Raw genomic sequence first — 22,088 nt, 5'->3', positions numbered from 1 at the left:
AGTAATCTAATCTCAAGACTAGAGTTCTTTCTCCTTTAGCAGGCTCTTTTCTCTGCTTCCAAGAGATACACTTCACAAAGGGTTCCTGTTCCAAATGTCTAGAATTAGCAAACTGGCCTTTTAAAGGTGGCTGGGACATAGTTAATCTTTAGTTAGCATGGCAATATGCCTTCTAATTTCATCACATTTCATAAAAGGTGAACAAGGCATAGGCATGTTTTACACTTCATTTAAAACATGAAATTCATTATCCCTATCACCTACTCCTATAATTTCATAAACTGGGTTAGAAGAGTATCAATTGATTATGTTTACTTACAAAGACCCTCACATTTATTTTAATGAATTTAATATTTCTCCATTAGATTATAAACTCTTTGAGATGAAATCTAGACAGATATTTTCCTCTTTTTTTCTTGGTCTTACAGTAATAGACTTCAAAATTCATGCTAACCTTTTATTATTCTTTATGCATTGTAGAAATGAAGAATAGGAACCTAATGCTTGTACATATTTGTGAAAATTATTTGAAAGATAGAAATAAAGTTATTCAATGGATATCTAAAATTTAAATATATAGAATTATAAATTATAGAATTATAAATAACAACAACAAACAACTCTATCATACAAAAAGTTTTGTGAAATCTTTGAATAAAAGAATCTGACATACAAATATGATCTTATGCTATCATTTCATACAGGTCATTTCAGTATAGTTGCCCAGGTCTTGGTCTCTTTCATGCAGTAATTCCAATTGGATTTTCAGTGACAAAGTTTAGATAACCATTCCTAGACATCTGTTGATGAATATCCCTGGAGCTAGAAATTCTGGAAATTTGTGACTACAACAGCAATTGTCTTTTAAGTTTTGGAGAATCACAAAAATCTGAAGTCTGGAAGTCATAGTTAGTTCAACACCCTCATTTTCAGAGGAAATGAAGGCAATGAAGGCAAAGATAGGCTGTGTTTCTTGGTAAGGTCACAAAGCTAGCTAGCAATGGAATGAAAAGTAAAATCCACAATTTCTGTCTCCAGGTACTATACTCAAAGACACTTTGTCATTTAAGAAGTGTGTTGCTATGTTAATAATGTGTTTTAAAGCTTTTTCACAAGCTATCTTACAGTAATAGTACTATAAATAATTAATAGGGTTGCTAGATAGCACAGTAGCTAGAAGATTGAGCCTGGAGTCAAGAGAACCTGAATTCAAATCTGGTTCCAAACCCTTGATGATCTTGAGCAAGTCACTTAACTCTTACTGCCTGGAATCCAAGACGATATTCAGTCATCCTGATTCATATCTGGTCATTGGAACCAGATGACACTGGAGGAGAAAGTGAGACTGGTGAATTATCACGGCACTTCCTCACTCAAACCCAGTCCACATGTTTGTCATGACATCATCTCCCTGATGTCATGGTCTTCTTTGAGAAAGAACAACTAATGAAAAAACAACTAATAAACAGAAATAATTTTTCTATGAAATTAATTGCCTAAGAGAACAACTCTAGTGAACACAATATTGTGGATCTCACACCTAGTAAATTAGCATAAAAAAGGAGAATGAAAAATTTGAGCATTCCAAATGGATTTGCAGTGGACCATAGACTCAATGAGAAAGTGATAGCTTCCTTCTACTCATGGGATGAACACCAGCTGCAAGCTAAATGAAAAACTAAGATTTCTATTCAGGTTTTTAATTAAAAAAAAAAAAGAAAATTCAGGTATGGAAATGAGATTTATTTATATCTACAAATCAAATAAATAGAAGATCATTTGGCAGAGAAATTCACTTACATAAACTCTATCTTTCCAGATTTCTTTTATTCCTTACAAATGATCTAGAAACTTGGATATTTAATGAAAAAAAGAGAGAGAAGGACTTGAGTGACTTCATAAAGTTCATGAGAATTTAGCTAGTCTCAGAACACTTTGGCCAAATGAACCTGAGAATAACATTTGAAAAATATAATAAATACTTCATACATTTCTCCATCTGATCAAAGAGTGATTTTTTCCCTTTTGAAGAACTAAAATCATGAATTTGATTTATATAGCCATTAACAAAAATATATCTGTGAAAATAATATTAGTTTGAAATTATGAGGATATTGGTCAAAATCCAAATTGGATAATTACATGTTTTTATAAGTTTCTTATTTTGTTTCACTTAGAAACAGATTTTTTTAAATAGAATCTCAGTGTCTCAGAGCTAGAAGAGACTGTGTTCATCAAATCTAATCCTGTAATCTGTGAAGTATGAGTGTGAATCATTTTATGAGAGGAAAATTAACATATATTGTACCATATATTTGTATGTCTTATTTCAAAATTCTTAAAACTGCCCGCCAAAAGCAATTTACAGTGGATTTAAGTTATTTTTGTTTTCATAAATTTTTTTCCTGCATTAAATAACTCAGTTGGAATATCCAGTGCTTTCTTTGTGTCTGTTTTGTTTGTTTGGGACATAAAAGGTGTTTCATGGAAGAACAAGACCAGCCAATCTTTCTTGAAAATAAGCTTTTATGTGGCTCTTTCAAGGTAAGGCTACATGACTTTACTGAATATATCCAAGACTTTGAATATGGATAGTAAAGAAAGTAGACAGTAAATCATGAACAGTGAATGGGCAGTGAGGAAAGGACATTAGAGCAATAGCCACCTACTCTCAGAATGGAATAGCAGTTATCACCTTCAAAAAAAAGCTGAGAAAGGACACCTTAAAAGATAAGCCAAGTATGTCACCTATGCCTTGTGTATGAATGATCTAGGTTTATGAAAAGAAGGACTTTGATGTATGTTTACATCAGGCTTTTGTCACTTTTCCTAACTCATGGAGACTCATTGTCACTCCACATATCACAATTGCTCAGAGACACTGAAGAGTCTTGGCTAAGTACATATGATTAGTTTACCTCAGATAGTATAGACTATATGACATCCATTAGGCTTCCAGGAAAACACATTGTACCTGGTCCATAGTAATCTTTACACATGGGAAAAAGTGAGTAGATATAATTGATTCAATCAGAAAATGTGTATGATAAAACATTTCAATATTTTAATGATTCTGTTATTTTATGGAATTGCTTACTCTCACCACTTACCTAGAATTTGACTATAGGTTAGTTTTTTTTTTCCTCAGGGATAAGCAAAAAAGGCAAAATTCTCTATAACAATAGAGATCACAATCTATGTACTCTATTCTGTGAGACTCATCTTTGTCTCTCCATAAGACTTCTAGTGGGGGACCCATTCAACTTGTTGGGAAACTTTGCTAAATCTTTTCCTTTATGTTGATACCAGCAAAGTATGTAGGCTATTCTCTCTCCCTATTGATTCATAATTGTAGCTATTTCTTGTATTTAGTCATTCAGAATAGGCTGCAATCTGTTAGTATGTTTTTGGGTCTCTTCACTTAAGTATGTATTGTTTACTTGTCCTTGAGATGACAAGAATATCTATCCTTTGGAATATGTTGAAAGCAGAAGGGAAAAATACACTCACTTTCTTACTGTTGGAAAGGACCTTAGAAAGCCTCTATAGCAGTCCCAGATTTGAGATCTGAACCCTGATCCTCTGACTTTAAACCCATCATTCTTTCTGCCAAATTAAAGGGGAAAAACATTATCAGAACCTTTAGAGAAAAGGAGAGGATAGATAGCAATGTTAAAAATTAAATAAAAATCAACAAAGATGTAGACTTCTTAATTGGATGAAGTTCAGCCTACCCTAGCATCTTTTTCGACTACTTAATCTGTAAGATCAGTAGTTTCTGAATGGGGCAAAATAAATTGATTACAACCCCAAATCTCTTCTTGAAGATATATTACCAGATGATGAATAGTGGTAGAAATGGAAAAGGAAAAGGAAAAAAAAGGAAAAAAAACAAATCTAAGAAAAATGTCAAAGAAAAACTATTAAGAGAACATAAAGTAATGGAATCAAATAATTTAAGTAGATAACAGTAGTTGACACTTAGTTCAATTGACAAATAAACAAAAATCCATTTTATAACTTCACTAAACCTCTATTATCTCCTCCATTAGAATATCAAATCTTTGAGTGTAGGGGCAATGCTTTTTTTTTCTTTGTATCTCCACTACTCAATACAGTACATCATATATTGTAAGTATTTAATAAATACTTAACCAATAGATTAATGGTCTTCCAACTTCTGTTTCAATGCTTTGAAAGAGCAGGAATTCTCTGCCTCTCAAGACAGCCTATTTCAAATTTAGATAGGTTGAAGTGTTATGAAACTCTGTAATCACTGCTATTATTTCTGCCCTCCAGGACCAAACAAAAGTCTAATTCTACCTCCACATGATAGTGCTTCAAATACTTTATGTGAAGCTTTATTTCCCCTTCCCCAAGTCCTCCCTTTCATAGGTAAAAAAATCCTATTTCTTTCTATCAAAACTTATTTATCCTGATTCCAGTCCTCCCACCATTTTGGTCACACTCGCCTAGACATAGTCTAACCTAGCCATATTGTTTCTAAAATTTGATACCTAAAAGAATATGCTAAATGTAATCTGTTCAGAGAAGAGAAGAGAAAAAAGTTTACTTTGTTTTAGACACTAAGGCTCTAATGCAGAATAGGATATGTTTAACTATTTGGGCTGTATGTTTTTGATACAATATAGGTTAACTTTGAATTTGCAGTTAATAAAATCCTTAGAAGTTGATTGTTTGAACATAAGTGCAAATTTATCCTCACTTCATACTAATAGATTGTCAGTATCTAGCTTGACAAGATCTTTTCAGATCACAATTTTATTATCTAATATGTTAGATATTTCTCTAAATAAATATTATATGCAAACTTAAGTATAAAAATGTTGAACAGAAGAAAATTAATGATAGATTTCTAGACCATTTCAGTAGACTTCTCTCCAAATCATTGATGACTCATTAATAGCTATTCTTTTTGCTTACCCATTCAATTGCTTCTAAATCCAATCAGATACATTATCTAAACAATATCTCTTTCCCATTTTTTGATATGACACATATATGACTTGCTAAAAATCTAGGCATACCGATTCTATAGCATAACTCTGAAGTGCCAATCTAGTTACTCTCTCCAAAAAATGAAAGTAGAATCATTCTGACATGAACTGTTCTTAATAATAGTAAGGTTTCTAAAGAGCTTTACAAATATTCCAGATCCAATGTTCCATTCTTTATGCCATCTGACTGCCATATTTCATTTCAGTGATTTCCTTTGTATAATGATCGCAAATAATTTATTCAATATCTTTCTAGAATTTTGTCTGAATAAATTACAAACACTCTTCACATTTTGAATAAAATAACAGCTACATATATGAAGATTAGAAGAAGATATACCCAGACAACCTTTTGTGCAGGAAAAAAAACTCTGGAAATATTTTAATATACAGTAAGCTCAATTTTCATCTATAATCTGATATAGGTTGAAGATTGGGGAAAGACTATCTGGGACTACTAATTTCATTAAGAATATAGATATAAAACAACCCAATAAATAAGTAAAATAGGTATATTTTCAATAAATGCCTGAATCTTATCCAAAAGGGCTAAATCAAGAACCACACTTCTCACTACTTTTTGATATAGTTCTTGAAATGTGACAAGGGAAAAGAACAAAATAAAAATTGGCAGAGAAGTCAAAATTATTCCTATTTGCAGATGGCATGATGGTATCCTTATACCTCCAAAAAAATAGCATATAAAATAATTAAAAGATAATTATTAGCTTTAGTAAAGTAGTAGTATACACAATAAGTCTATAAGTTCATTATATGCAACAATTACATACAGTATTAAAAATAGGAAAAATTCCAGTAAAAAATGATGGGTTTAATTAATTTAGATAATGTTATACTAATCAAATAACCCATATAATGTTTTATATTACTAGGTATAGCAATTACAAAATTTATCTGGAGGAATACAAGGTCTATAACTTCAAGTTAAATAAGGCAAAAAAATATACAAATGAAGTATGTCATTATAAAGGTGTAGTGATCAAAATAGTTTGATATTGTTCAAAAATATTGGAGCAACTAGGTGGAGCAGTGACTAGAGAACTGACCCTGGAATCAGGAGGAACTGAATCCTACTCCTAAATACACTTTATACTTACTTAACTGTGTGACCTCGGGCAAGTCACTTAACCCCACTGCCTTACAAAAACCAAAAATAGAAAAAAAGATAATGACTAAAAATGTAAAAACAGAATATCAGAACAGACTGAATAATCAAAAAATGAGATGCAATAGAAAATATGTCTACTGTTTGACAACAATGAGCATATATTGTTGGGGAAACAGCTCCATCTTTAACAAGAAAAGTTTGAAATACCAGAAAAATATGAAAAAATATTTTTACCTATGTCTTATACCATATTCCATAATGAATGAGAGAATATAAAAGGTCATGTAAGTTTTAAAAATTAAAGAATTTGTGGAAGTAATTTTAAAAATTATATTTAAGGATAATTCTTAAACCAGGAATAGGACAGATAAAAATGAATTTTATTATATGAATTACTTGAATATTTTTCATATTTTAAATGACTTCTCAGGGAGTTCTTTTCTCTCTGTCCCTGTCTCTCTCTCTCTGCCTCTGTTTCTTTCTCTCTCTTTTTCTCCTTCTCTCCCTTCCTCCCTGTCATTTCCCCTCTTCTGTTCCCTTCTTTACTGTTTCACTCTCTCTGAATCTCTCCTCATACTCTCCTCATACAATATATTTTCCTTTGTATTTTCCTAATATTTTTCACTTTAGTATATAACTCAATTCTCTAAAATATTAAATATTTGGAGGTTTGGTCCTATGTCTGTTATTGTTTTGTATCAACAGAACCTAGTATAATGTTTTGCCACATGGACACCCAAAAAATGTTTGTTGAATTGACAAAGGCTTTGAGTCAGTAGCTTCCTACAGACCCATACTAAAGGCATTGAAATAGGAGATGGAGTCTCATGTGCAAGGATCAAAATAGACCAGTATGTTTGGACCATAGAATGTGTAGAGGGGAATAATATGTGCTATAAAACAAATGACCCCCAAAATGCTTTGGAATGAAATCAGCTGTATCATTATCCCTGTACAGACACTGACTTAAAATGCTCCCATTCCCCAAACAATAGCACAGGGACATTCAGTCCATTTCCTTTGCTCTTCAAAATGTCCCTTTGGTGTTTGGAAAGAGATACTATCCTTTATCACTATATTTAGACATCAACCAGGCAGGTTGGTACCATGGTAACTGCTGCATGAAGAAATGTTAGCAAGAGCTGATCACTTGTGTTCTGTTGAATTACTTGTTTAGAACCAATTGAGCAAGATTAAAGATACTATACAGGCCAAGGTGACATATGCTGCCCACACACTTAGGCCAGCCTGCCCCCAAGGAAGATATGCAGGATGAACAAGAATAAAAAAAAAACAAGACCAAACCTAGTGTTCTCTGTACCTAACAATAGTTTAACTTCTGTGGGAATGGAGAGTTGATGCAAAGCTGCATCATTGGCACTCTCTCTCATCTACAATTTGCCTTTCTCTCTTACTAAGACCATATTAGGACCTTCCCTGATATCAATTTAATATAAAGATAGAGGTAGGTTATTTTATTCTGAAATTTTTTTAAAAATATTGTTGATTTACATTGTATACCATGGAAGCAATGTAAAGACTAACAGACTACCTTCTGTGGGAGGTGGGGGGAGGGAAGCAAGAATAGGGGTAAAATTGTAAAACTCAAATTAAATAGTCTATCTTTAAAAAATATAATGTTGTTGATTTAAAAAGTGAATTGGTTGAATGGTTTATTTATTCAACCAATCAAACTGTATTAAGTTCATAGCCCTCTGTTAGGTAGGACTTGGTAAGTTTAATTAAGACACAGTCCCTACCCTGCTATCATGGAGCTTATAGTCTAGTAGATTGATAAGAAAGGAGCACAATGAGAGCAGTAGAAAGAATACTGATCCTCCAGTCATAAGCCCTAGATTCAAATCTCAACTTTGATACTCAGTATCTATATGTCATTAGGCAAATTATATAGTTTCCCCAGGGCCCATCTGTAAAGTGAGGTGGCTAGATTGGATAGTCTTATGAGGTCCTTTCTCACTATGAATCTAGATTTTATGATAGTACCCAATGCCAAGAAATAAATGAAGGCCAGATATAGAAGAGTTTATCCCAGATGTAGAAAAAGATCTAGGACTTTCATTCTGATCCAAAGTGAACTTTGATTGTGATAACTCTTTTCCTTACTACTTCCCTTCTCTTCCTCTAGGTACTCCAGCTCTGAAATTCCCCCAATAAATCCATACCTGAATTCAAGTCTATCAGTATTTTATCAGTCTCCTCCTTGGTATGGTTCCTCCAAGTTGCTTCTGTATGGTTTTTGATAAAATTAAATTAATCAAAGAACTGAATCCTGACCATATTTACATCCTTCTCTTTCAAAGAGGTCCTAGGACCAACAAAGAACAGTAATAAGGGAAGGGAAGGGGGAAAATGGGTGAGAAGTCTTCATATAATTTAAATATGACTCTAGTCCTTCATAATAGCCAACATTTGATTAGGAAGGATGTGTATATTACCAACTATCGACTATAGACTGCTAGAATAGTTTCCTTAACTTGAAGTCAGAAAAAAAAAATAACGCTTTCTGTAGTCTAGGATACTTCTAGTATGTCTACTCCCTCTACCATTTTAACTCCACCAGCTATGATTTAGTTTACAAAGCCTAAGGAAATATTAAAGTTCATCCAGTTTAAACAACTTGTTTGGGTTCATACATTGATAGTAAAGAGGTAACATTTAAACCCAAACCTTTCTGATCCCCAAAAGAGAACTCAGGCCTTGTCATGGCTGCACAGTATAGAAGGTAAAGTGTTAGACTAGGAGTAGGAAAAACTCTCTGGTCAAATCCTAGTTCAACCATTTACTAGTTCTTTGAGCATGACTAAGTTATTTAACTGTTCTGGTCCTCATCTTATCTTTAAAATAATGGAGTTGAACTAGGAGATCTCTGAGGTCCTCTTCAGTAGTGAAACTATGATCCTATGATCACATTGACTCATGACAATGAAGTAAATATCATCTTTCTTGAGAAGAGATGGAGATCTCCTACTTATGTCTACCAGAATTTAGTGAGGTCAGCTAATAGCACATCCTTTAGATTTTAGTATCTTTGTAAAATACCTTTTTAAGACATGATATCCATCAGAGTCAAGAATCAAAATAAAATTATTTTTCAGTAAGATCTTCAAGTTGCTCTGTGATTAAATATTAAACCAAGATTTAAAAATAATGAAGTATTTTAAATCCCATTTTTCTAAAATATTACTAGTGAATGGATTTTGTACAATTAACATTTAGCAATTGTCAAAATTGTCTTTATTTCATATTTATCAAAACACTTAATTTCTACTTTTGTGTTTTATAATTAAAATATATAAACACACACAAATGTTCTTGTGTATATGCTATAAAACTATGAATAACTACATAATATGTAAGTAGATATATGATTTATGCTCATAATTATTTGAAATTTGACTAGTGAATTGCTATTTTCAGTGACCTCAATGAGGTGTTCTTATAAACTCTTATAAGTTCTTATACAAGTTCTTGCAAGGTGCTACAATTTCATATTGTAACTTATTGATTCCACATACTTGAATTCTGATTGGAAGATTTCTCAAGGCAAAATATAAGTATAGGATGTCGCAAATGAGATTCAATACAACTTGATAATTTTGAATTTTTAAAAACATTTTTTCACATAGGAAACAATTGTCATTTTCCCCTATTTTGTGCTGGCAAAGTACTTCTCTTGGGAAAAGAAACATCTATTCTGACATTTTCTTGCTCACTCAAATTTTTTTTTTAAGATTTTTCAAGGCTATGGTGTTAAGTGACTTGCCCAAGGCCACAAAGCTAGGTAATTATTAGGTGTCTGAGGCCGGATTTGAACTCAGGTACTCCTGACTCCAAGGCCAGTGCTCTATCCACTGTGCCACCTAGCCACCCCTCAAATTTTTAATATTACCTTAAATACCAGGCTTCTTTGTAAGAATGTTTTTATTCCCCTGTTCATTTGGGAAGTTTTGTTAATTTAAATCTTTAATTTAAATCCATAAATTCACTTAAGCAGTGCACATGTAAATTATAACACTTAGCAGTATTTTGAAAGTGAATTAATCAAATAGGAGAAATAAGTTGATGCAATGGAGAAAGTACTGGACCTGGAGTAAGAAAGACTTGAATTCTATTCCATCCTCAGACATTTATGAACTATGAGACCCTGGGCAAGTCACTTAACCTCTGTTTGTCTGAGTTTCTTGTTCTGTAAAATAAGCTAATGAAGGAAATGGCAAACTACTCCAATGTCTTTGCCAAGAAAATCACAAGTAGAATCATGAAGAGTTGAACACAACTAAAAAACAACTGAACAACAAAATTGTCATTATTATAATTGTTATTAGAGCAGCATTGACAATATATTCAGATGTGTAATTCTTGCTCTTCACTAAAGATATCTCAAATACTATATATGCCAGGGGACCATTAGTATATACAGTGGAGGGAGAGTATAAGGATCAATCTATTTAATGTAAGTAAATCTTAATTTATTTCTTATTTTAGAAACAAATAATTTCAGTAGAAATTGTAATATGTCCACCCTACATCCAAATGAATAATTTTTGTCTACTCCTAGAGAGATTAAATTAGACATCACTACTTCAGAGAAGTCTTTTTTATTTTAATCAGTTAAATATCACAATAGGCAATTCAACATGTCAACCAGTATTTAATTTGCTAAATACTTACTATGTGACCAGCTGTGACAATAGTATATGAAGGAAGCGAGTGAGAGTGAAGTATAATGAATGATAACTGCCTTGGGAACCAGTTCAGCTAAAAATTTACTCAATAGTATGCTTGAAGGATGGTGATATATTCAAAAGAAATTTTGAAAGGGGAGGGCTTTGAGAAGAAAGAAAATTCATTCATTTTTAGGATATGTTTAAAAGAAATCAAGATCTTTAGAGGATATTTAGTGTGTGAAAAGGCATTGGGGATATGATAATGGAGGTCAGTAAAGAAATTAAACCTGGCTAAATACATCTGAAAACCATCTGTATAGAGATGAAGTTGAATCCATGGTAGTTTATGAGATCTCCAAGCAAGATAGCATAAAAGGAGAAGAAAAGAGGTTTGAAAAATGAATATCATGGGAAAACCATGACTATCAAGACACAAATGAAGATAGGAAAAAGGAGAAGGAGAAGGAGCAGCAAGAACAGGCAGGAAAAGAACCTGGAGAAACAACAACAGGAAAAGCCATTCTTCTCTATAGAGAAGAGAGAGTAACAAGAAAATATTGATTGACAGTATCAAAGGTTTCAGAGAAGTCAAGAAGGATGGGAATTGAGAAAAGGATATATATGTGTGTATATATATATATATATATATATATATATATATGTGTGTGTGTATACACACACACACACACACACACACACACACACACACACACATATATATATATATATATATATATATATATATATATATATATATATATATATATATATATATATTTAACTTCTTTGACAGTTTAATAACCAGTAGATACTGCCATACTTGGGCAAAGATATGGTTGCCTTTTTAGTGGACAATTTCACTTGAGAAAAGCACTGACCTGATGAAAACTATGGAGGCAAGTTGACATTCCCACTGATATTTATAAGTTTATTACCTGAAACCTCTAAGGTGTAGCAGCTTCATCCAGGAAATTACTCTGTAAGACTTAACCTCACTTGGAAAACTTTTATTTTATCTGAACTTAAAGCACTTGCTTCACCTTTCTTAGGTTGCTATACTTTATTTCATCCTTGTTGACATGTTTTTATGACCTCTTGTAGGTGGATATGTTCAGAATTGAAGCAGTAGATATTGGCCGTTTGCAAGCATTGTATGTGGAAAAGGGGAAAGGCCCTGACTGGCATCTGGAGAAGATTACCGTGAGAGAGGCATCAATGGAAGGAAAAGAAATAGTGTTTCTAGCTCATAAATGGCTCAAAAGTGGAACAAACTCGGCAATTACATTGAAAGTTACAGGTGACAAAAATAATTTCCTGTAGAAAATAATTCTTGTGACAGAAAATAATAATTTTGTTAAACTTATTTTGGAAAGAGCAATAAAATTGGCATTTTTTTTGTTTTTGTTAAGAACCATTCAAACAGTTTCCATTTCAAGGAAAATGTCATTGCCTTGTTTAGACTCAGCATAACGAAAATGAGTGGAGTCAGCAAAGTTGACTTTTATTTCCAGTTCTGATGCGTATTTAATAGATGAGCATGAAATTAAATAACTCCCCAAACAACATTTAAAATCTTTTAGCCTTAACTTCCTTATCTAAGCAGTAGTAGACCTATATAAGACCTGCCCTCACTGAAACCTCAAGAGATGGATTATGAAGCTTAATTGGATGATATATGGAAAGAATTTTGAATTTTTCTAAGAGACTCACATTGTAAAATATCATGTGCAGGGCACATATATCATTCTTGATTTTCATCATATTTACTTAACAACTATAGTGAGAATTGAAAATATGTCTGAGTATTTCTTAGATATATTTAGTAATTCAATTGTTATTGCTTTGGTTTTCTTCTCAAGTCATTGCCTTAATTATATCATATTCTTTATTTAAGTATACACCCAACTGGGGACAAGATTAGAGATCAAATCGAACACCCTCATTTTATACATTGCCAACTCTGTGCTTTTTCTACTTCTACGCATATCCTGAGAATGATAGTTTTATATATTAGGATTTCATAACTATTTATTTCCTTATTTCTAGTCATCTATCATTAATTTTATTGACATATTTTAAAAGAGAATATAACCCCAGCTGTGTGGCCTTAGGCAAGCCACTTAACACCATTTGCCTTGCAAAAAAAAAAAGCTAAAAATAAAAAAAGAGAAATAAAGGGAATATAACCTGACATTTATTCAAGAAAACTGAGTTTTGATCTTTGCATTATTTAAAAAGAAGCCTTACTTTTGAAAGTAACATAAGAAATAATTCTATATAAAAGTTATTATGTACCCCAGAAAAAATACATTTTGTGCACTTCTGGAACATAAGATCTTTAATTGACTTTAGCATGAAATCATGGAGGAAAGAATTATATTTTATTTTATACAATTATATCTTGTTATGACTTAAGTAATTAGTGTGGCATTAAAAATATCTGATTAATTCAGTCACATCCAAACCAGTGATCGTAGTAATTATGTAAATGAAGCATAAATAATTAAAAATGAAAAATAGTTGAGTGTCTAGATTCACAGCTTTTCAAAATACAGTGTGTGTTCTAGACCCAGCTCATTATGTGAGCAGTGTCTAAGAGGGTAGGCTTATATAGAAAATTCTCATTGTAGATTTCATCATTTAATCTTAATCTAAATGATGTTCCATTACTTAACCACAAATGAATACAGATGCTCATTATCATTTAGACACTGTTTTGTGAAAACATTAATTTGGATTTCAATCTCCTTTTCAATTAGAATTCAAGGAAATCGGGCATGTGAATGTCTTGCCATTGGGAAGTCAGCAAATGAAGTCAGGTAATCTTCATGCCATTGTTGTCAATTCTAAATACAATCCTATGGAATTCTTACCAAATTGTTTGATTTCCTTTGCCCAGTATTGTACACATAAAGTGAGATTTCTGCTAGTCAATCATCAGTTTTAGAGCTGGAAAGAATTGTGAAAATCACCCGAATTCTTTGTTTTAATGCTTGAGGAAATTGAGGTCCAAAGAAATCAAGGAACACATGTCAGGCCACATACACACACAGGTTAAAGTTAGCAGAATAAGTCTTATCAGTTTCTCCCTTTCCAAATCCAGTGCTCTTTCCTCTACCACAGCAGTTCTCAAAGAGTGAACCTTACCATCCTAATAATGTCCTTGAGACATTGTGATAGTAGAGATACTGTGAGGTCAAAACTATTTCCAAAATATGACTAAAACATTATTTGCCTATTAAAATGTCCCTAGCTTTTCTAAGTATATATCTCTGTGAAGCCAGATTTTCTTTATGTACATCAACTAAAACAACATATACAGGAGCAGGTATCAGAATGCAGCTTTTCAAAAATATCTTTAAAAATTTTACTCTTCCCATATTTTTGTTTTGAAAAAAGATATTTCTCATAAAATATTATGTTTATATTAACATATGATGGGATTTTGTCCTTTGCAAATATCTAAATGTTTGAAAAATGTTCTGTTTTAACTTGTAAAATAGTAAATATTGATGGATATAAGCAGGAATGTGATGGTAAATGTTTAACTGACTCCCCCAAAAAAGTTGAAGTTCATTTGGCATCATTAACATTTACTCTATCACTTCCTTAAGTTTGGACATTAAGCAACACAATAAATCAAATGCTCAATTGTAATGCAAATTCTGAGCTGTACAGGCCTACACCTGAATCTACATAAAAACTTTTAGGTATACTCAATTTTTAAAGGATAAAAATAGTTCTGAGATAAAAATGTTTGAGAACTGCTCTACAGTTTTGAAATATGCTTTCAGTGAATATTAGCAAATCTGAGAACACTGACTAAATCATTTGATCCTATGATCCTATAGTGAATGAAGGATGAGGAAGTGAAATAAAGTAAAAATTCAGTTACCTTTTATGAATTTTGCCTGGGCTATCAGTTTCATGTGAAAATCAAATTCTACAATAAAATTTCCCTTATTTTATTCATATCTAATTTGGTCAGAAGGCACATGGAAAATTTATCTGAAACTTCAAGAAAAATCATATCAAGACTATGAACATATTGGGCCAAATGCCCCTCATTTGGTTATGATTCTATATGGGACTTACGGAAAATCAAACCCAATGACTCTAGAAAACAGACTGGAACATGCTGAGGATGCAGTAATATTTGAGGTAAAAATAGAATGCAAACTTTGCCTTTCACCATTCTTTTTAATTTTTAGATTGCCATTAAGATATTGACATGTGGTATATTAAATATAAAATATTATATTTTAACCAAGTAGGAATCATCCAATATCTGGTATTTATACTTGTTATTTTGTACTGCTTTATGGTATTTGTCAGGAATGATTTTTTTTCATCTATGTGATAAAACTAAGAATAGATTCTTGCAAATGTAATTAATTCAAAGACATATAACTTGTCTTAACATTACTAATTATAGTTGATTATGTAATTTTAAGTATCTTTTAAGTAAATTTTGTATGCCTCAGTATACAAAAAGATCTGTGAATATATATTTCACAGAAATCAGTGTCCTACTTGCTATTAACTTGTTTCATTGCCTCCTAGGTATTCATGCCCTCTGACTTAGGAACTCTTTATAAAGTACGGCTGGGATTGGAGAGTTTGCATTCCAGCACATCACAGCTGTCTGTTCTTCATTTTAAAATGCAGAATAAAGCAACCTTGGATACCTTTAGTTGTTCTATAAATAAAACACTTCCTCTTTCTTTTAATGGAGATAGATGCATTGAGTTCCCTGTCGAGTGGCCATTAAAGAAAACACTGTCTGGTAGGTATATATATATCTATCTATACTGAAGATGATGGATGATCTGAAGGCTAATGGTTTCTAATATCACAGTCAGGTTTTTTCTTAAAGTAGTACATTTTACTATCTTTTAAAAAGTGATGTACTGAAACACTGTGCAACTATAATAACTAGACTTAGCCCCAAAGAAGAAATTTTAAAAATGTATTTTTTTTAAATTTTTGACAGAAGAATAAGGGTATAGAATAGGGAGTAAGATTTGGTTATGGATTGGGTAGCTTTGCTGAATTGTTTGGTTTTTTTCCTCTCCCTTTTTCAGAAATGAATGTGATATAATAATGAAAAACCTTTAAAATTAGTTATTAAAATTTAAAATTTTATTATTATAAATTATATAAAATTGTAAACATTTAAATTTATTAAAAATTCTCCTAAGAGTGATTTAAATCAAAGTAAGAATTCTAGATAGATTTAAAACATGCCACTATTCATATATTGTGATTCCTTGTGAATGCAACTGTTTTATGCTCTTCACCATCCAATGGTTCTTTGTACTAGAGTTGTTACATTCTGTTGAATTACATAAGTGATTTTTATGTCCTTAGAACCAAGATCCCATCCTTTGGATACCCCAAAATCTTGTGGTAAGATATTGTAGAAATTGCTAAATAATCTTCAAGAAGCCATTTGATACTAAATTAGAGAAAGCCAACAATCCCAAATGTCTTTGAGAATTTCATTCTGTGTCCAAGAATTCTCACAGCCAGTGGTACAGCCAGAGAGAGTGCAAAACAGGTTCTTCAATGCACTGTTGAGCAGATACTAAAGTGTGAAAGATTTCTGTTTCTCTGTTAGGGTTGGTTCCTTCCTCCACTCCCCTACCAGTCCTCTGTTCCAAACTGATTTTGTGTTTCTTGTTTTTTTCACTTGACAAAACAAACAAGCAAAAAAAAAAAAACAAACACAAGTAACATGTTGTCCATGGAAGACTGCCAAAATACGCTGTCCTTCAAGAAAAAAAAATCACCCACTTGAAATTTCTAAATATAGTTCAAAGATGCTTCACAAGCTTTTATTGCAGTTCACTAATAATATGCTCTGTCATTAAGGTCCTTTGGTTTGTCTATTGATTCTTTAAGGAGGGTGTTCTGGCCGGATATTTGGGTGCTAGGATTATTGATTGGTTTTCAGTGTGTACTTAAGTGGGCATTTGAGCTACACAACTTGATGTGTTTTATCACTTATCTACTGCATGAGATTCTGTACCATGTACTTTTCTGGTAGAACAGAAAAAACAGAATTCTTTTTGTTCCATGTTTCCTCTATTGGTCTTATGTACTGACCATCTATCTACATGTATTGTGGGGAAAGGGAGGGCAAAGAAGCATTTGCATATGTACTGTGAACTGTGTAAACACTTTTTACAAGTATGATATAATTTGATCAATCCTGAGATGTTGGTGCAATTATTACCCCTATTTTACCACTGATGAAACTGGTTAGAAGTTGAATGACTTGTCCAGGGTCACATAACTAGTAACTGTCTAGGGTACATTTGATCCATCATTTCTTAACCCCAGACCCAGAGTACCATCAACTGCCCCTGAGTTGCCTCTATATATCTATATTGTTGTGCATATCTATAACCATGTCTGTAGCATCTATATCTAAAAATCATATACATATATATGTATATATATAAAACTTTCTATCTTATCTATCATAATACTTTCTGAAGAAAATAAATAGCTAAAATATTTTTCATCTTTTCCTTTTTAATTTATCCTCTCTTTAGTTATACAACTACAAGGGACAAAGAGTGACAATGGAACCATCAGAGTGGTTCCTCTGCCGTTTAAACATTGCAGATAGAACTCAAAGGTACAACTATCACCAAGAACAGTAGGCTCAGCACAGAGGAAGTGCTCATTACATGATAACAAACTATTATAATACCCACAGAAATCATGGAAATAACACTATGATTTTTTCCTACTCCCACCCCAACTTCATAATAAAAATAACTTTAGTGTCCTGGAAGACATATCTCTTAAATATCTGGGCCTCATAATTGTATTGATTTAGAAAGGAGATTCTTTCACACTTTCTAGCTATAGACCTACTTCTCAATGTTTCTTTTTCAGCACAAAACTTTATAACATAGCTTTTTTAAAATTAATTTTTATTAAAGATATTATTTGAGTTTTACAATCCCCCCGCACGGAAAGCAATCTGTCAGTCTTTACTTTGTTTCCATGTTGTACCTTGATCCAAATTGGGTGTGATGAGAGAGAAATCATATCCTTAGATATCAGACAATAAGATATCTGTGTTTTTCTAAATTTCATGGGATAGTCCTAGCACTTTGTTCAATCTCCACAGCTCCTTATCTGGATACAGATGGCACTCTCCTTTGCAGACAGTCCAAAATTGCTCCTGATTGTTGCACTGATGGAATGAGCAAGTCCTTCAAAGTTGAACATCACCCGCATGTTGCTGTTAGGGTGTACAGTGTTTTTCTGGTTCTGCTCATCTCACTCAGCATCAGTTCATGCAAATCCCTCCAGGCTTCCCTGAAATCTCGTCCCTCCTGGTTTCTAATAACATACATATACCACAGTTTGCTAAGCCATTCCCCAATTAAAGGACATTTACTTGATTTCCAATTCTTTACCACCACAAACAGGGCTGCTATAAATATTTTTGTACAAGTAATGTTCTTACCCTTTTTTTTCATCTCTTCAGGATATAGACCCAGTAGTAGTATTGCTGGGTCACAGGGTATGCACATTTTTGTTGCCCTTTGGGCATAGTTCCAAATAGCTCTCCAGAAGAGTTCCAAGTAGCTCCACCAACAGTGGAATAGTGTCCCAGATTTCCCACAACCCTTCCAACAATGATCATTATCCTTTCTGGTCATATTGGACAATATGAGAGGTGTGAGGTGGTACCTCAGAGAAGCTTTAATTTGCATTTCTCTAATAATTAATGATTTAGAGCATTTTTTCATATGGCTATGAATTGCTTTGATCTCCTCATCTGTAAATTGCTTTTGCATATCCTTTGGCCATTTGTCAATTGGGGAATGGCTTTTTGTTTTAAAAATATGACTCAGTTCTCTGTATGTTTTAGAAATGAGTCCTTTGTCAGAATCATTAGTTGTAAAGATTGTTTCCCAATTTACTTCATTTTTTTTTATCTTGGTTATATTGGTTTTATCTGTGCAAAAGCTTTTTAATTTAATGTAATCGAAATCATCTAATTGGTTTTTGGTGATGTTCTCCAACTCTTCCTTAGTTGCTAAGGAAGTTTCTAAACTGCTCCCCTTTCCATAGATCTGACAGGTAGACTAGTCCTTGATCTTCTAATTTGCTTATAGTATTGTATAACATAGTTTTTTCCTCATTCTTCATTCACATATTAATATGGATTAATTTATTTTTCACATAAAAGAAAGGGAAATTATAGTTCTTTATGTATTTATAAACTACATTCTGTTTTTTCTGCTGTCATTTTTAATATTTCACCTTGAATTTCAATAGATATGTCTTTGGTCCTTTATTTTTCCTTCTCTAAGACTTGTTTCCTCTCTACATCTCTTCCCATATTTAACCTGATCTATTAACAGTCCTTTGGTCCTTTAAAATGCTATGCCACCTTATCCAAAATACCCTGAAATATTGTTCCAAGGAATTTGGGAACAAGATTGTCCTTTTTTTTCCCTAGACAAGAGCATTTAAGACCTTTTATCAGTATGTATAGTCCTGGAATTGATAGAAGCTGATTCAATAACATGAAATGACCTTTCAAATGGAGACATCAAGGAAATAGAGAGTAGAAAAGGAGGGGTCTATTGAATGAGAATTAATAAGCATGTAGAATTAGTCAGGGGAAAGTTTCTAGTTTAATGAAATCATGCAAATACATCAAAAATGATTCTCATAAATTGAGACTGCTAACCCTAGGGATACATAGAAATATGAACATTCCTCTAATGAAAATGAAATTAAAACATCTCTGCTCGTGCTATTTGTGGCTCTGCCTACTAGAAAAGGTCAGGCCTACTGAAAAGAGACTGAGACCATAGGATCAAGGAGAGACAGAGAAGACAGGGAGAATGAGGAACAAATCTTTTCTGACATGCTCTAGTCACCAAGGTAATAAAAGATGAAATAAAGGAGAAAGCATGTCATATAGATATATTTCTTGTATTCTTCCCAGTCCTGATTTAGTTAAATAATATGTAAGCCCTTTTTCATGTCAAATTCTCTCTAGCCTCCTACTCCGCCTTTCTATCTTATGATTAGTGGTGAAATTAACCTTTTTGGGCTTGAAGGCTATTTTTACTTAATGTGATGGTCACTGGGGATTTGGGGTACTTTCCTACTTGAAAAAGGTGGTCTACCTTTATGCTGTGGAAAGCTTGTTTCCTCAATACAGTCACATATACCATTTTCTAAGATTGTTTTTTTGCTACTTAGAAAGAAAACATATTCTTCCCTAACCTTACACCCTTTCAAATACCTGTAAAAGAAAGAGGTACCAAATGATGATCTATTACAAACCCTTAAAATATTGTGCCTTTCTTTTTATTAAAAATAAATCTCCTTTTTGCTATGTATTTTTCTTCTATTAAGGCACTGAGTCTCACCACTATGTCTTTTGGACTTCTTGTCCTTCTTTCAGCTCTTTTCCTCACAATCATCCTTTCTAAAATAATTAAAGCAGTAAGATTTTGAAACTTCTAAAATCTTTTCCCATTATTTTCTATTTTCAGTTATTGGTCAGCAGGTTGTTATCTGCTAAAAATATGAAATACAAATTTGAATATTCTAGGATTTGGCTGAATTTTATGACCAGAGTTAAAACCCACAAAATTCCTAGAAGTTATGAGCTTGTATCTAGTTATAGTAGAATTAATACTTGTGTGACCTAAACTTAGTCTTTTCTTAGGGGGAAAAATGATTCCCCAAAACCTCAAGAATCAAAACATTTTTTAAATAAAATAATAATAATAATTAAAAATAAAATAATGCAAAACAATTAAATAACATCTATTGCAAAATCTGTTATGCTTCTAATATTGTCTGGGAAGTATGAACATTGCTGCATTATAAGTCTTTAAAGTAAAAATATATTTGGTTTGTTGACATATTGCTTGTTGTTAGACTCATTGCTAAGCATTCCATTAGACATTAAGAAATTAAAATCTCAACAAAGATTGGGAGCATAGACTGACATCATTTCATTGTCACAGTTGGCTGTGTTCACTCATTCATTATGGTGAACCTTGACTCAAAAAAAATCTAGCATCATATTTTAGCAGCATGTTTTTTAAAAGGAATGTTTATAGTAATAACCACACTGTCTCCTTCTTGTCACTTTGCAGTGGTTAGATATCAGGTAACAGTCTTCTCAAGCAATTTTTTCTACTTGAAGAGTGTAGTTCAAGTCAGTATCTGTATCTTTGGAAAAAATGGAGACACAGGAGATCGAGCTCTGCTTCTCCCTATTGAGGATTCACAACAGCAGAAAGATGACAAAGAGGTAGCTTACATTTTATCCTCAGTAAAAATATTCTTGAAGGGTATTTTGTTTTCTCATTTGGAAAAGTTTTACAATTTCAACATATTAATTGATGGCTTACGATTTTTGTGTATGTGTCTAGTTTTTTGCCCTGGAAGCTGTTGATCTGGGAGAACTACAGCATGTCAATCTCTCCATCAGTAGCTCAATAAGTAAGTTTTATTTTTACTTCTCCCATAGAAACCATCAAAGTAGGAGAGTAGGAGAGTACAAATGCAAATATCCTGCTTTCCAGTGTGCAGAGAGAGTTTTTACTTAGAGGAGGGAATAACTGTTTAGTACATATGGAATTATTCTAGCGTGTAATTCTTATGATTACTGTCCCCTAAGATATATGTATTCTCAATCCAAACAATATTTAGTCAAGGAATGGTAGCTTCCCACCACATGTCCTTCCTTCTATGGAGAAAAAAATAGTGTATTAAAGTTAAGGTAGCTATATCTTCCAATTATTTTGCAGTTTCGTATCATGAACAAAATGTATGCTTGTTATTCTTTCTTATCATTTGAAAGTGATCCTTGTATAGGGAAGAATTTTGAAAATAAATTGGATCTATAACATCCCACTTCTTCTTCAAAATCAAAGGATATTTAGCTTGCATATTTCCAACCCTGAAGAGTCTGCCTTTGGAATAGCTGTAGAAGACCAGCTATTGTTTAACTTTGGGGTGTGTAAACCTGTCCCAGTCATTCTACAAGATAATAATGAAAATGAAAACCATTTTGTGACTATGCTTCTCATTGTATTGATATTTCTAATGAGTATATGGAAATAAGTTGTTAAATAGGTTGAAATCAAAGTTATGAGTCCTTAAATGTGTCCTTAAAATAGTAGTTATTATATTATTACAATTTTCAATTATTGAATTTATAAAATAAAATTATACACAAAAGCTTAGAGA

General features: G+C 32.4%; 1 protein-coding gene across 4 annotated transcripts in view; it reads left to right on the top strand.

Moving 5' to 3' along the window:
• The window catches only part of LOC141497715 (lipoxygenase homology domain-containing protein 1-like), a 710,463-nt gene that overhangs the window by 661,488 nt on the left and 26,887 nt on the right, over positions 1–22,088 (top strand). For all 4 annotated transcript variants that reach the window (XM_074200482.1, XM_074200484.1, XM_074200481.1 and 1 more), the window contains 6 exons: positions 11,937–12,132; positions 13,595–13,654; positions 14,824–14,996; positions 15,399–15,621; positions 20,990–21,147; positions 21,269–21,338. In XM_074200482.1, the coding sequence (XP_074056583.1) occupies positions 11,937–12,132; positions 13,595–13,654; positions 14,824–14,996; positions 15,399–15,621; positions 20,990–21,147; positions 21,269–21,338 (880 nt within the window). The remainder of the gene's footprint in view (positions 1–11,936; positions 12,133–13,594; positions 13,655–14,823; positions 14,997–15,398; positions 15,622–20,989; positions 21,148–21,268; positions 21,339–22,088) is intronic.

This window comes from Macrotis lagotis, chromosome X (assembly GCF_037893015.1).
Source record: "Macrotis lagotis isolate mMagLag1 chromosome X, bilby.v1.9.chrom.fasta, whole genome shotgun sequence".
Taxonomy (NCBI): domain Eukaryota; kingdom Metazoa; phylum Chordata; class Mammalia; order Peramelemorphia; family Peramelidae; genus Macrotis; species Macrotis lagotis.
Note: the sequence above shows the minus strand (reverse complement) of the source record. Positions and strands in the feature narration are given on the sequence as shown.